This window comes from Ictalurus furcatus, chromosome 3, assembly GCF_023375685.1.
Source record: "Ictalurus furcatus strain D&B chromosome 3, Billie_1.0, whole genome shotgun sequence".
In the NCBI taxonomy this organism is placed as follows: Eukaryota; Metazoa; Chordata; class Actinopteri; order Siluriformes; family Ictaluridae; genus Ictalurus; species Ictalurus furcatus.
In genome coordinates, this window is record NC_071257.1 from 11,868,800 (window position 1) to 11,883,899 (window position 15,100).

The following is a 15,100-nucleotide window of genomic DNA, read 5'->3' on the forward strand; positions in this document are numbered from 1 at the left end:
ATTTAACTATTTATTGGAATTGTAACAAAATGTTAACTTGATCACTATTAGATGTACCGATTTGTGGTGTTATCCTCATTACAGGCGCGGATGCTGATCACAGAGGAGAACCTGATGACCACGATCGTCCGCACATTTGTTGATCACCTGAGACATCGAGATCTGCAGGGACGATTTCAGTTTGAACGCTACACTGCACAACAGGCCTTTAAATTCCGCAGGGTCCAGAGTCTTATAGGAGACCTCAAGTACGGCTTGGAAAAAGCAGAATGTGTTGCACTGTCTGTCGGAGAATATCATTATTAATGATAATTAATAGCTAATCATTCTCATTAAACTTTTTTTTTTTTTTTTTAAACACACAGATATGTCCTGATTAGCCGTCCAACAGAGTGGACCGACAAGCTCAGGGAGAAGTTCCTGGAAGGACTTGATGCTTTCTTGGAGCTGCTCAAGTGCATGCAGGTAATTACGCGTGTTTGTCTAAGCAATGTTAACTTGCAGTTATAGATGTAATGATCATGTGGGGTGCAATATAGCCATGTTGTTTAATATCAGTATAATAATGTGTGTTGGGGGTTTGTGATTTCTGCAGGGTATGGACCCAGTAGTACGCCAAGTAGGCCAACACATAGAGATGGAACCAGAGTGGGAGGCAGCCTTCACATTACAGATGAAGCTCACACACATTATCTCAATGATGCAAGAGTGGTGTGCCAGTGATGTGAGTACTAACACACTCACCAGTGCTAGTATATTAAAATTTGTGCGCACTCTACAGGAGTTCTTGTAGTGCGACCATAGCAGCAAATGCACATATTATTCCTGCACAAACTAAAACCAGCAAGATCTGTCTGAAGATCACAGGACTTTTGTCTTTGTCATATCTTTGAGGTGTATGGTAATGATTGGCTCTGAGTAGGGATTTCTTGAAGGTCAAAGTTGTGAATGTGGTTGTAAATTTAAATCTATATATGGAAGCCTTCAAATAAGAAGGAAGTATTCGACATGCAGTAAGTGGACAAAATAACAAACACTACATGAAAAAGCATCTTGACAAGCACAGCTATTGTATGTGGGTGAATTGTTGTGCCAACTAACAGGATGCAGCCACTATAAAAGTGGTCTGAAAATTAGCCCTTAATGAGTTTTCAGAATTAACAGGCAACTCACAGAGCTCCAGTTCAGCTAAATAGTGGGTTCTGCAATTGCAGGTGCATCAGTCCCCAAAACTGGAAAGTAGGCTTGCTGTGTTGTTCGGTCTTCCTGGTGTTATATGGTGTTCGGCCACACAGCAATTACATCACTTGTCCGCTGCAGCATTGCCCCCACTGTCGTTTTGCTTTTTTATAGTAATGAAAATCATGTAGTTCAGTTAGGATGCTGCAATTAAAAACTGAACATGTTTGCTCAATTCATCATGAGCCGAAGAGTCAGAGTCACAGCACAGTTCAGATTTCATTCATCACTTAACAAGATTGAGGCGAGCTCACTGATGACGAGATGGCGAAATATTTGGTTTCAAAAGTTCTATGTTTAATATAAGCGAGACCTGAAAGGGAGCTGCAAATGGCCTCAGTGCTTTTGGTGTTCACAATACAGTTGGACTCGAAAGTGGACCCAGTTCTGTTTCTGGAAATTTTAGCATTGATGAGATCTCAAATCACTTGCTATTCACACTAACTCTTTTCCCATAGTTTAATAGTGAATATGCCATTCAAGATGCTTGCTTTACATGATGCAATGATTTGGCTGAAATGCTATGATTTGGCTGAAACACAGGGCAGTCAAAGCAGATTTAAAGTGAAATACCAGAAGCATTTTTTGATGCTCAACCATCAAAATCAGCTTATGCTTCATGCCATAGCGCTACTGGTTGATGTGGCTGATTGTGGTAAACAAAATGCATGCATACACAACATATATTACACACTTGCTGTATACTGATACATTTATACCTAATAATCCTTATTAGGTCCTTAAATATTGTAACGATTAATGTCGTTACACGTTTCTTTTTTTTGGTCGACACCCTGTATGTGTGCATGTATGTTGTACCCTGAAGTGATTTCTGACAGGATTTCTAGTTCATATGTAAATATTTATTATATTTATTGCTTGCTGCCTCACGTAAGCTAACTTGAATTTCTGAGAGGATATTATGGCAACATTTAATAGTTGCCTTGAACTAACAGAACAGGAGATCTGAATGCAGTCATAAAACTACTTTTCAGTGGCCAGGTACCTACTTCAACATCTGATGTGTGCATGACCTTGAGTTGCACCCTGCAATTTGCCTTTGCATATGGAGTGTCCATGCTGAGCCTGTTATGTGCTATATATTTGCAGGAGTGGGTGCTAATTGAAGCCTATAAGAAGTGCCTAACAGTTCTGACTCACTGCCACAGCGGTTTTACTGATGGAGAACAACCCATCACTCTTAGTATGTGTGGCCACTCAGTGGACACCATCCGCTACTGTGTCTCACAAGAGAAAGTCAGCATTCACCTACCCGTGTCTAGATTGCTGGCAGGTAGGAGACCGAATGTACCAAGTTTATCAAAAGTGTGTACTATTAGTGTTTCTTGAAATTGCGGATTTTAAACTTAATTTCTGCTTTTTATTTATTTCTTTTATTTTATTAAGGACTTCATGCACTCCTTAGCAAAACAGAAGTGACTTACAGGTTCCCTGAACAGCTACCTCTGGTAAGTCATATGTATGTTGGTGTGTGTGTCTGTGTGTGTGTGTGTGTGTGTGTGAATATTTGTACCAACAAATGTGGTGTGTCCTTTTCCACAGTGTGAACTGAGCCCCCCGATGGTAATTGAGCACCCACTTCGCTGCCTGGTTCTCTGTGCACAGGTGCATGCTGGGATGTGGAGGAGAAATGGCTTCTCATTAGTCAATCAGGTATGCTGTAACAAATGAAATATTTTTAAATGTGTTTGTATTGTTTAGCACTATAAAATGCAAAACTATAATCAAACAAACCCCCCCCCCCCTTTTTAATTAGATTTTTTTTTTTTTTTTTTAACAGATCTACTACTACCACAATGTGAAGTGTAGGATTGAGATGTTTGATAAGGACCTCATGATGCTCCAGGTTGGCATTTTGTATTTTTGTGTGTGTATTTGTTTTATTTATATAATGAAAATGAGAATAATTTTCTGACAAATTATTCTGGTGTACTGTGAACAGGTGGGGGCTTCCATGATGGATCCCAACCACTTTCTGATGATTGTGCTCAGTCGTTTTGAGCTCTTTCATATCTTCAGTTCAGCCGACTGCAGGAAAAGATACAACAGAGAGAACGCGAATAAGGTGCGTAATACATCTTTTCAGTAATTGCCTTTTCTGCATTCAGTGGTTCTCACAGTTTATGGGTAATTTTCTGTTCCAGGATGTAGTCCAGCAGAACAGCACTTTAATAGAAGAGATGCTTCACCTCATTATAATGGTTGTGGGTGAGTGCAGACTGTTTTGGAAGCAAACTAAAGACTTGGATAGGGCATTTTATTTGTTATGTATATTTGTAATAATACACAGACAGAAAGGTATGTGTGCCTAATAATTTTGTGTATTATTGCTATCTGTGTGCGTCTTAGGTGAGCGGTTTACACCAGGCATTGGGCATGTAGAAGGCTGTGATGAACTAAAGAGAGAAATCATTCATCAGCTTTGTATTCGTCCCATGGCTCACAGTGAGCTGGTCAAGGCCTTGCCTGAAAATGTGAGTAGACGTACTCATGGAATTATTCAATTAGTTATGGATATTCTATGTACTGCTGTCCAGTTATATTATATCATATTATATTATATTATATTATATTATATTGAAAGCCTTCTTATGAAATGTGTTTCAAAGGCTTCATAAGTCTGTATTTTCTTTTTAGGAGAATAAAGAGACAGGAATGGAGAGAGTCATTGATAGTGTTGCACTGTTTAAGTGAGTGTCTCATTCTCCTTCCAGACATTAATCCATATTTTGAAGTATACCTTTATGTGGAACTAATTTAATTCTTGCATTGACTGTTTAACAGGAAGCCAGGAGTGACTGGTAGAGGACTGTATGAACTCCGCTCAGAATGTGCCAAACAGTTCAACCTCTATTTCCACCATTACTCCAGAGCTGATCAGTCCAAGGTACTTAATCTTGATCTGCAGATGTAAACATGCAAAAGTGTATGGGTGATCACTACAAATATAATATATAAAATATAAAGTAATTTAGACAGTGTTCATCAAAAGCTATTGAATTATGTCAGCAAATGTTTAAAATGCATGACTAAATAAAGCAAATTTAATGTGCTTTCTACAAAAAAGGGGTTTCTTTGTATAAAATCCATTAGACTTTAATTATAAGTGTACTTTGCGTCAAATTGTTGGCAGTACTGGAAATGTCAATTGTCTATAGTAATCACCTATAATCCTATTGATGGGGTACAGAAGTTAGGTTGGAAAAACTGGATTATTCTTTTAAAAGAAGATTAAATGCTTATATTACAGTTTTTCTCATTTGCATTTTGCAATGTAAAAACAATAGTCGTCATGGGCGGGGGGACCAATGAACCTTCAACACAAAAGAGATAGTTGTTGACCTCCACAAAGTTATGGTAATGGTTAGTTTAGATAATGGATATAAAAATGCACAAGCAGTTAAAAAATACCATTAAGTACAATTAAGGCCATAACAAAAAGATGCACTTTTCTGAAACAGTTAGAACTTTGCCAGGAATTTAACCCATGAGCTCATGATTCCTAACAGAATGAGGATGATAGTAGTAGGTGAAGCCACCATATTTTAGCCCAGAACATTTAGCTTGCCTTTGGCAGGAGGTTCAGACTTGGCCATAGATTGAGCTTTCAACAAGATAAAGAGCCAAGCATACTTCCAAATGAACACCAAAATGGTTCAAGAAACTCAAAATCAGTGTTTTACAATGAGCTTAAAATGTCCTCCATGGTGGCATGGACCAAGATCCCTCGGTCTGCAGCATTACAGGAAGGTTTCAAGTTAGATATTACGGGAAGAGTCTCAGTGCTGTTATTGTCTCTGGGGCAGACATCAGTTAACATTTTGTGACCCTTTCCCTGGAGAGAACAACAGCATTACAATTTTGAAAACAGTTTTTGTAAATAATAATTCAATAATACTTAAAGCATGTACCCGAGCTCCTGCTACACAGTAACTAAAACTGTCTGCAACTCGCGTGTTACTTCATTCTTTAGTTCCTTCTCTTAAGTGTAGAGCTTCTTTCAGTTTGTGTGATTGATGAAGAAAAGCACATTAATGACAAAATACCAGTTTGAGTGCCTAGTGGTCTAATCAGAAAATGCTCTTTGGAAACTCAATATATGCACTTATCCATTTGCATTTTGATTTTGCTGTTAGTGCTGAGGATGTCCTTCAGGTGATGTGCTGCTTTTGGCAGATTTGTTAATTCTCTTTAGTCACATGAGCACTAATGTTTTTTATTTTGTGTATTTTGGATACAGGCAGAGGAAGCTCAGCGAAAGCTTAAGAGACAGAATGGAGAGGACCCAGGTAAGCTATTTCTTCAGTGATTATAGTCATGTCTGAAAATCATTGGTCAGTTGAATGCAGATTGGTGAAGTGAGTGTCTGTGTGTTGCAGCCCTTCCTCCGCCAGCCCTGCCTCCATTCTGCCCACTGTTTGCCAGCTTGGTAAACATTCTGCAATGTGACGTGCTGCTTGGCATGCTGGGAGCTGTGCTGCAGTGGGCTATGGAGCCCAGTGGAGGACACTGGTCTGAGTCCATGCTGCAGAGGGTAAATGTTTGTATATTTTGTTAAAATGACATGATACAGTGTAGTATATTCAACAAAATTCCACTTGCTATGCTGAGTTCATGAGCATCAATTGTACTGATCTGCCATACATTTAATGGCTGAGTAGTGTTCACAATTCTGTATGTGTATGTTGCTGCAGGTGCTGCACTTGATAGGCATGGCTCTGCTGGAGGAGCAGCAACAGCTAGAGAGCAGTGGTGATGACAATGAAGTTACTTTCAACTTCACCCTCAAAATCTCCCGTAAGTTTTGTACATCATCTCTCACAATAGAAAGTCTCAAGCCTGTAGTTAGATCTGTGGTTCTTGTATCACAGGTCCCGGTGAAGCCCCCGGCAACACTCCAAGCATCCTGGCTCTGTTGGAGACCTTGCAGAGCGCTCCTCACTTGGAAGTGCACAAAGACATGATTCGCTGGATCCTTAAAGTAAAATTACATCTTGATTATGTTTGCAATTTGCCTTATCCTCTATGCGTGCACCTAATATGTCCACCATGTGGCAGCATAGCATGTTTTGCATCCTAACCCTGCCAAGCGTTAGGGCACCTACGGATAATCAGCATTTGGCAGTTCACTCACTGTGAAGGTAGATGCACCATACAAAAGATAAGCATTTTTACCATGAAGTTTAAAGCAGTGCTGCATCAAGACCTGTTTGAAATCCAAGCAGTGCAACACCGCTCAAGGTGGCATGGCCGGTAGGCAAAGCAACACCACTCTCACCACAGTGAGAGTGCTTCACTGTTGCAAAGCGGTTTTGCTGCTGATCATTTGTAGGTGGCCCTAGGGGTCTTTTTGATATGGCATATTGTGCGTATTATTTAAAAGCAGTATGTCAACATGACTATTTAAATGACATGTAAGGATTGCTTACTACACAAACTGAATTTCCATGCAATGTGATGTATGCATTTTATTTGTCATATAGTGAAAACTGTCAGGATGCATATGAAGGCCATGGTGTAGGCCAAGGCTAATATAGCTCAGTAACTTATGTACTATTACAAGGAATTATTACTTCTCTGATTGATGTATTGTAGTATGTACTTTGAAGAGAAACCGGCAAATGAAATGTTAGTAAAATTGTAATGCATCTTCAGTATTTAATGGTATGGTGTATATACTTTTAGTGCACAAATGTGTTCTATTGAACATATGCTTAATTTTGCAAGACTTTAATTGTGTGTGCATGTAGTTCTAACCGCACTGCTGTATTGTTTTCTTTTAAAAGTATTTTCCTAAATTGTGTATCTTTTTCTACACAGATGGTGGTTAGCATTAAAACGATGCGTGAGCGCACAGCTGCTGCACCTCCCTGTGAAGGAACAGGGCACTGCCATGAGGAGGTCAGTCTTTGAGCAACTTTCTATTCCACTGACATATTAACCATTACCCTTTAAACTGTTGAAGTGCTTAAATCTACGTCTGTGTGTGTGTGTTGCAGACTGTGCGGGACAAAGACAAAGCAGAGAGAAAGAGGAAGGCAGAGATGGCTAGACTGCGCCGGGAAAAGATCATGGCTCAAATGTCAGAGATGCAGAGACATTTTATCAATGAGAACAAAGACTTGTTCCAGCAGAGTTTAGAGGAGCTGGACGCCTCAGCCTCTACATCAGCAGAGCACAGGTACCTAAGCATGTTCGTAGTGACACGGTGTTCTTAATAAGTCAACTTGTATTGTATTCTCAATATCCTATCAGTACATTTTGTTAGTAAATGCATACATCAACAGTTCCTTGATTGTGCTGAGCAAATGTCTGTTCTTTGTCCTAAGTCTGAGGTTCTTGCATATAAGGGTGGCCTTCACATAACATAAGTAAATTCCCATCCTTAAACTCTTTATCTTGCATATTCATTTAGAGCATTTTCTGTTGGAGTAAATGAGTAGAGCTGATCCTAGGCCATTTTTAGCAATTTCTTGGTGATTAAAAAAAGATGAAACCATTTATTCAACATAGATTTTTTTTTTAACAAATTCAGGGGTACCTTAACATAAAATTAAGGTTATAACGTACTTATAACCATCCGTCTCTGCTTGGTACAGCCCCAGTTCATGTGACAGTGCTCTGGTGTGTGTGGGACCTCGTCGCTGGCGTGCCAGAGGAGGAGAGAGGAGGCAGGTGGTGACGTGTATCCTGTGTCAGGAAGAGCAGGAGATCCGACCTGATGGCAGAGCCATGGTGCTCGCTGCCTTTGTCCAACGCTCTACGGTCATGTCCAAGAACCGCAAAAGACCCCCTCATAAGCCAGGTAAGGTTATGGTTTACAGTGTGCACGTCAAGTAATTGGATAGGCTTGAGTAGCCAGTGTGCTTATTTCTGGAGGATACGTGTGTTACAGAGAGCTATGATCCCCTCTTCATGCACCCTGACCTGTCCTTTGGTACCCATACCGGCAGCTGTGGCCACATCATGCACTCTCACTGCTGGCAGAGGTGAGGAGTCTGGCAAAATGTTACTTCTAGACAGCCTTCTACTTAATCCCAAATAAAAAGTTTTGCTGGTTTTAAACGTTTGTCGATATAGACAATAGAATCAGCAGCTAACAGTAAATAGTTTGTCTAGAAAATAATATGACCTCTATTTTATATGAGCAATTACAATAAATTAGCAATATTAATCAATCAGTCTGGATGTTTTGTGACCGAAAAGTCAAAAACCTAATCTGTGATGTAAAGGAAAGTCTTCATGAATGTGTAGTGATCGATAAGATGTAGATCGAAATTGGGTGTATTTGGCTTAAATATGCGATCTGCAGATTAAAAAAAATAATAATAATAAAAAAAAATAGTTTTGACCAAATACAGTGAGCTGATCATCGACACAAATCATGAACCAAATCTTGCTATGTGCACTTGACTATTTTTCAGTGTCTTAGATCAAGCCAGTGTTACTTTCAAAGTTTGTAAACTTTTTGCGCCTCATGGGAAAGCAAAGAACGTTAACCTGATCTGACCATAGGAGTAAGTGCAGTGAGGTATCAGAAGCTAAAGGAATATGGTGATGGAACTTGTTATGCTTGGTAATCAGCAATGCTCGGTTGTTGAGGACGTCAGCTTCTGCCATGCGCTATGCGCTTCCCAATCAAAAATACTTTTCATATTTTCCTGTTCTTGAATGGAGGGGAGCGCTGTCCAACAGTTTACACTCCTGAAGAAAAAAGGTTACTTCGGAGAGCTTTACAAGCAGTATATGGTGTTCCCACGTCAATCCTACATCCATAGGAAGCTTAACAGCTCAGTGGATCAGTTTGCTTGTCACTGCTTAATAGATCTGTCAATTTCGGTCATTTCTGTGATTGCATGGTACATATAAAGTTCATGGAAATTTGACAGGTAGTCAAATAATGGTCTCTTAACCTTCGAGTTATTTTCTCTTACAGGTACTTTGAGGCAGTGCAGGCTAAGGAGCAGCGCAGACAGCAGCGGCTGCGTGTGCATACCAGTTACGATGTAGAGAATGGGGAGTACTTGTGTCCACTCTGTGAGTGTCTCAGTAACACCGTCATTCCTCTCCTGCCCCTCACTAAGACCACCTGCAGGTACTCGCATACAAACTTGTGGTTGTGATTATTCTAAGTGGAGTTGCTCTGAATCCGGACCGCTTAATATTTTAACCATTGCATTGATGAATTAGTTGTAGTGGCTCTGTAACCAATGCAAACTTGCCTATGAAATGCCATGGAAGGGTACAGAATGACGATGTAACGGTGCATACCCAATTCCATTATTCCTCTTCTTTATTCATATATTTTATAGCAAGCAAATTGATATCACCTTTAGCTGAATTGCATGTCTTGCCATGTTGAGATCAGAGTATAGAATTTCTGTTTATGTAATATGGCTAATCCACTGCTGTTTCATGATATTTAGTGACACTGACTCAGTTTATTACGGTAAATTTGCCAGTTGTGCCATTGAGTTTTACTTTTTCTCTGGTTAAATAGTAAAATGCATGTATGTTTGTGGTTACAGCAGTGGTGAGCAGCCAGGTCTGGCTCATTGGCTGAATACAACGTGCCAGCAGATCAGAGCCTTGCACTCTGCTCATAAGAGAGCCAAGCCAACAAGTGAGTCTTATCATATATAGTGCGTGTGCTCCTTATTTGTGTGTGTATGCGTGCACATGGTCATATTTTGTGTTGTTTCTCTTTTAGATGCTAGTGAGACAGAGACTGTGGAGGACTATCCTCCTCCTGAGGGTTTCAGGCTGGACCACACACCAGTGTAAGCATACCCACTGTTTCCTTTTACAACTGCGCATATCTGAGCGTGTCTTTAACACTGACCTGTGATGTGTTTTGATAGCAACCCTTATTCAAGCTCCATAAGGGAGATGCTGACGACATTTGGGACCGCAACTTATAAAGTTGGCCTTAAGGTGCACCCTAATGAGCAGGACCCCCGTGTGCCTATCATGTGCTGGGGCAGCTGTTCTTACACCATCCAGTCTATAGGTCAGTCTGCACCCATTTCTTACAAGACTAAGAATTAATGTATAAGATTTACAATATTCACTGACTTGTGTTAAGGGGTGGTTAATAAAAATGTTTTGCTTTTTGGTAAAGAACATTGTGATATGCATTTGTTGTTGCTTGTATTTTGTACAGAGAGATTATTGGTAGATGAGGAGAAGCCTTTGTTTGGAAGTTTACCCTGTAGACAGGTATGACAACCCAACTTATCATGCCAAAATGAATTCTTCTTTCTGGGGATGGGTGATGAGATGTAATAAATTATGTATCAGAGGTATTGTTAGTCCTGTTAAAATACTCGACTAAGTACTGTTTGCTTACAGGATGTAGTAGTTAATTGTACACTAGAATAAATTCTTCCAATGATTTGATTTGCTTTTCACTTGTAATTCTAAATATAAAAGCATATATAACTATATATAAATAGATTGCTGCTTCTGTCAAATAATTAATCAAGCTTCTGAGCATCATTCACACTTTAAAGATATCTAGGAGATTGCTCAATTATGTTCAGTGGTCATTTTGTTTGCATTACTAAATATTCTGAATCACAAATATCTGCAGATATTATGCTATCCTTCCTCAGTTCTAATTCCTTCTATATCCTGTCATATTATATATATTTTGTATCCTAAATAATAAAAATAGAAGTGTCATAAAATGTGCCCTTGTTTAGGACGATTGTTTGAGTTCCCTGGCTCGGTTTGGCTCTGCATGCTGGACTGTCTCTTCTCACTCCTCTGTGCAAAATCACTTCATGCGACTGTTGGCAGGTATATTTAGTTCATTATTTATTTATCTCTCACTTGTAGTTTTTTAGTTCTTTAACTGTGGTGTGTGCTCCGTGCAGCGCTTGTTCTTGATCCCCAGGTGGAAAGTTCCCCCTGCATTCTGGATGTGGACATGTTCCACTTACTGGTGAGCTGACAAGCTTCTTAAATGATACTTTAGGCACTATTAAATATATATTAGCGTCAGATTAAAGTAACATTGTTGTCCAGAATCTAAACCTGTATCTAAACAGGTAATTGTCTGTGGTTTCTTTTGCTGTAGTCTCTGAATCCTGTTGATTTGTGTGTTTGTATGTCAGGTGAGTCTGGTGCTGTCCTATTCAGCATTGCACTGCTTAGACTCCTCAGGGCTAAGTGCGGATACTGCACACCTGCATCTCTTCCACTTGGTCATTGTGGCTCACCTGGTCCAGATCCTCCTCACCTCTGTGCCAGGTTAGAGCATATTCTACTTAGAGCACATACAACTTAACAATAGATGGTGATCTGTGTTATGTTGTCATTTGTGTGTGTTTTTATTGACCCACGTTCTTACAAATAAGTAATAACGTGTTTGTCAGTATGAATGTTATTTTGGGAGGTTTTTATTGAGTGTGCTGTGAGGCACAGTTGTGTGGGAGTCAATAATAGGTCTGTCAAAGTAATTCACTGCAGCCAACAACTTTAGATTTGTGTAGGGTTTTTTTTTTTTTTTTTTTTTGGGAGTTTGAGCACAATTTTTAAAAAGTGCTTAAATTTAATCCTGAAGAAATGTTTCTATACATGCTGCAGTACATGTGTTTTTTCTATTTTATTTGTTTTTAATACCGTTACAGTATTTAGTAGACTGTGTATTGTGAACAGCAATGATTTTGCGTCTGAGGTGGGAGTTTTGTTTTGAGTTTTGCCAAAATGTACTGCTTATTAGAGATGCCGAGCATCTAACCAGGAACATGATTTTTGGGTCAAACATATGCATTAATGGTGTCCCAAAAGTTGCCCCAAACCTGTATATCATTAGCATATTATTATGAACTCGTTAATTGGACAGCTCTCGTTAACACTGGTGGTGTGTCCACAGAGGAGCTGACCATGGAGCAGGAGAGTGAAGGAGTGGAGCGGGAGGAGGAAGAGAGTGTCTGTCTTCTCTATAACACATTAAGGACTCATGTAGGCTGGTGAGACAGCAAAATTATTATTATTAGTAGTAGTATAATATCAATCCCATGAGCTCTTTCACACCCATTCATCAAAACCTCCTTTGTGAGCCTGGGAAACTTATTGTTTTGACTTCAGTCACAGAGCTTTCATTTACAGTGCTCTAGAAATTATCTTAATACGTACATGTGTGTTTTAGTAGCCTGTGTGAGACTAGCTCGGGTTGGCATCTCTGGCGTTGTGTAAAGGCAGGCATCCTGCCCTTCCTCAGAGGAGCCGCACTGTTCTTCCACCATCTCAATGGAGTTCCCACTCCGCCTGAGCTCAACGGTAAGTGCTTCATTTACCCCCACCCTTAACTCCCCATCACAAACTCACTTAGCTACATTTGACCCTTACTGTCAGTCGTACCAGAACTTGCAAGGGGTTCCACCACATGTTGTTATCTAATTGTAAGTTGACCTGACCATACACCTCTACAACTGACGTTAATTTAAATGAAGAGATTTACCTTTTAATTTGCGAGGTGATTTACCAGATTGGCCACAAAGCTGGGTTGTCTCATCTAACCTGTTAAATGATTGAAACACAGTTCTGACAAAACATGGAAACCTTGATCACTTGAACTTCACATGTACAGTGCGTCCAGAAAGTATTCACAGTGCTTCACTTTTTCCACATTTTATGTTACAGCCTTATTCCAAAATGAATTGAATTAATTATTTTCCTCAAAATTCTACAAACAATACCCCATAAAGACAACGTGAAACAACACCTGGCCATACTGAGAGATCGGGGGCGAAGGCCCTTAGTCAGGCAGGTGACCAAAAACCCGATGATCACTCTGACAGAGCTCCAGTGTTTCTCTGTGGAGAGAGGAGAACCTTCCAGAAGAACAACCATCTCTGCAGCACTCCACCAATCAGTCCTGTATGGTAGAGTGGCCAGACGGAAGCCACTCCTCAGTAAAGGGCACATGACCACTCGTCTGGAGTTTGCCAAAAGGCACCTGAAGGACACTCAGACCAAAGATTGAACTCTTTGGCCTGAATGGCAAGCGTCATGTCTGGAGGAAACCCGGCACCACTCATCACCTGGCCAATACCATCCCTACAGTGAAGCATGGTGGTGGCAGCATCACGCTGTGGCGATGTTTTTTAGCGGCAGAAACTGGGAGACTAGTCAGGATTGAGGGAAAGATGAATGCAGTAATGTACAGAGACATCCTTGATGAAAACCTGCTCCAGAGCGCTCTGGACTTCAGACTGGGGTGAAGGTTCATCTTCCAACAGGACAACGACCCTAAGCACACAGCCGAGATAACAAAGGAGTGGCTACAGGACAACTCTGTGAATGTCCTTGAGTGGCCCAGCCAGAGCCCAGACTTGAACCCGATTGAACATCTCTGGAGAGATCTGAAAATGGCTGTGCACCGATGCTCCCCATCCAATCTGATGGAGCTCGAGAAGTCCTGCAAAGAAGAATGGGAGAAATTGCCCAAAAATAGGTGTGCCATGCTTGTAGCATCATACTCAAAAAGACTTGCGGCTGTAATTGGTGCCAAAGGTGCTTCAACAAAGTATGAAAAAGGCTGTGAATACTTGTGTACATGTACTTTTTTTGTTGTTGTTTTTTATTTTTAATAAATTTGCAAAGATTTCAAACAAACCTCTTTCACTTTGTCATTATGGGGTATTGTTTGTAGAATTTTGAGGTAAATAATGAATTTAATAAATTTTGGAATAAGGCTGTAACATAAAATGTGGAAAAGTGAAGAGCTGTGAATACACTCCGGATGCACTGTATATAGTATATTTTATGTGGTGAAACTGATCTTGTTCTTTCCCTGTCCCCTATCTAGCTGTAGGTGCTGGGGAATGGGAAGTACTATGTGCATATCTGTGTCTGCCTTCTAACCTGCTCCAGCTCTATTCTAATCACCAGGAGCTTCTGGATCCCCTGCTTCAGGGGTGAGAAACTTCATAACTGAGCCGAGAAATGACAGGTTTTCTGTGAATGCTGATGATGCCATATCATGTGTATACATCATTGATCCATTGTTTTGTAATGGGTTGAGTGTGTTTTGTGTCCGTTTGTCCTGCAGGTGGTGCTCACATCCAGGCATGCAACAATGTCTCCAGTCACCTGAAACCCTTATAAGGTGATCATTCGTTGTTCTTATCTATAGCCTTCTGAACTTTGCGTTGAAACAGTGGTTTTAAGACTGAATCGTTTCAATATGGTTTTTTTTGTTTGTTTTTTTTGTGTAGTTTTCCTCGGGAATCCAATAAGCTAATTGATTTGCCAGAGGATTACAGTGCACTGATCAACCAGGCTTCCAGCTTCACGTGAGTGTGTGTGTGTACACTCTGGGTTGCATTCATTTATAACCAGTATCTGCTTACAATAGGATTTTGGTAGACATCTCTAGGTATTGCTTTTGTGTTTAATACCTCCATTGTTTCTGTAGTTGTCCTAAGTCAGGTGGAGATAAGTCTCGAGCTCCAACTCTGTGCTTGGTGTGTGGCACGATGCTGTGTTCTCAGAGCTACTGCTGCCAGACTGAGCTGGAGGGTGAGGACGTTGGAGCGTGTACTGCACACACCTTTGTCTGCGGAGCTGGTGTTGGCATTTTCCTCAGGTTAGAAGGAAGACACATCTGTGTTGATTGCCATGTCTTATAGGTGCATTGCCTGTTTATATCAGGGCTGGGCATTAGTTCGATTTAGTCAGCAATAATCCCTAACACACGTGGGTTATTCATTTTGGGAAGGAAGACGTAAAGCTACTAAATAAGAAAAATAACAGCAGCTTGCCAAAAATACTCCGAATAACACTTTAATTTGAAGTTCCATAATAAACTATTTATAAGCAAGGAATATGT

General features: G+C 40.3%; 1 protein-coding gene across 5 annotated transcripts in view; it reads left to right on the forward strand.

The window, feature by feature from the left end:
- ubr2 (ubiquitin protein ligase E3 component n-recognin 2) overlaps window positions 1-15,100 on the forward strand; it is a 36,886-nt gene that overhangs the window by 19,455 nt on the left and 2,331 nt on the right. For 2 of the 5 annotated variants that reach the window (XM_053620789.1, XM_053620788.1), the window contains exons 12-45: window positions 85-248; window positions 366-465; window positions 596-724; window positions 2,350-2,533; window positions 2,647-2,708; window positions 2,803-2,913; window positions 3,041-3,106; window positions 3,203-3,325; window positions 3,405-3,468; window positions 3,610-3,734; window positions 3,898-3,950; window positions 4,045-4,147; window positions 5,501-5,549; window positions 5,640-5,794; window positions 5,955-6,057; window positions 6,132-6,241; window positions 7,081-7,161; window positions 7,260-7,441; window positions 7,860-8,065; window positions 8,156-8,249; window positions 9,197-9,355; window positions 9,789-9,883; window positions 9,971-10,040; window positions 10,122-10,270; window positions 10,424-10,479; window positions 10,965-11,061; window positions 11,139-11,206; window positions 11,379-11,514; window positions 12,140-12,236; window positions 12,416-12,546; window positions 14,078-14,186; window positions 14,321-14,377; window positions 14,487-14,564; window positions 14,687-14,857. In XM_053620789.1, coding sequence (XP_053476764.1) covers window positions 85-248; window positions 366-465; window positions 596-724; window positions 2,350-2,533; window positions 2,647-2,708; window positions 2,803-2,913; window positions 3,041-3,106; window positions 3,203-3,325; window positions 3,405-3,468; window positions 3,610-3,734; window positions 3,898-3,950; window positions 4,045-4,147; window positions 5,501-5,549; window positions 5,640-5,794; window positions 5,955-6,057; window positions 6,132-6,241; window positions 7,081-7,161; window positions 7,260-7,441; window positions 7,860-8,065; window positions 8,156-8,249; window positions 9,197-9,355; window positions 9,789-9,883; window positions 9,971-10,040; window positions 10,122-10,270; window positions 10,424-10,479; window positions 10,965-11,061; window positions 11,139-11,206; window positions 11,379-11,514; window positions 12,140-12,236; window positions 12,416-12,546; window positions 14,078-14,186; window positions 14,321-14,377; window positions 14,487-14,564; window positions 14,687-14,857 — 3,737 coding nt within the window. The remainder of the gene's footprint in view (window positions 1-84; window positions 249-365; window positions 466-595; window positions 725-2,349; window positions 2,534-2,646; window positions 2,709-2,802; window positions 2,914-3,040; window positions 3,107-3,202; window positions 3,326-3,404; window positions 3,469-3,609; window positions 3,735-3,897; window positions 3,951-4,044; window positions 4,148-5,500; window positions 5,550-5,639; window positions 5,795-5,954; window positions 6,058-6,131; window positions 6,242-7,080; window positions 7,162-7,259; window positions 7,442-7,859; window positions 8,066-8,155; window positions 8,250-9,196; window positions 9,356-9,788; window positions 9,884-9,970; window positions 10,041-10,121; window positions 10,271-10,423; window positions 10,480-10,964; window positions 11,062-11,138; window positions 11,207-11,378; window positions 11,515-12,139; window positions 12,237-12,415; window positions 12,547-14,077; window positions 14,187-14,320; window positions 14,378-14,486; window positions 14,565-14,686; window positions 14,858-15,100) is intronic. The other 3 variants (XM_053620791.1, XM_053620793.1, XM_053620790.1) reach the window with 3 other exon arrangements.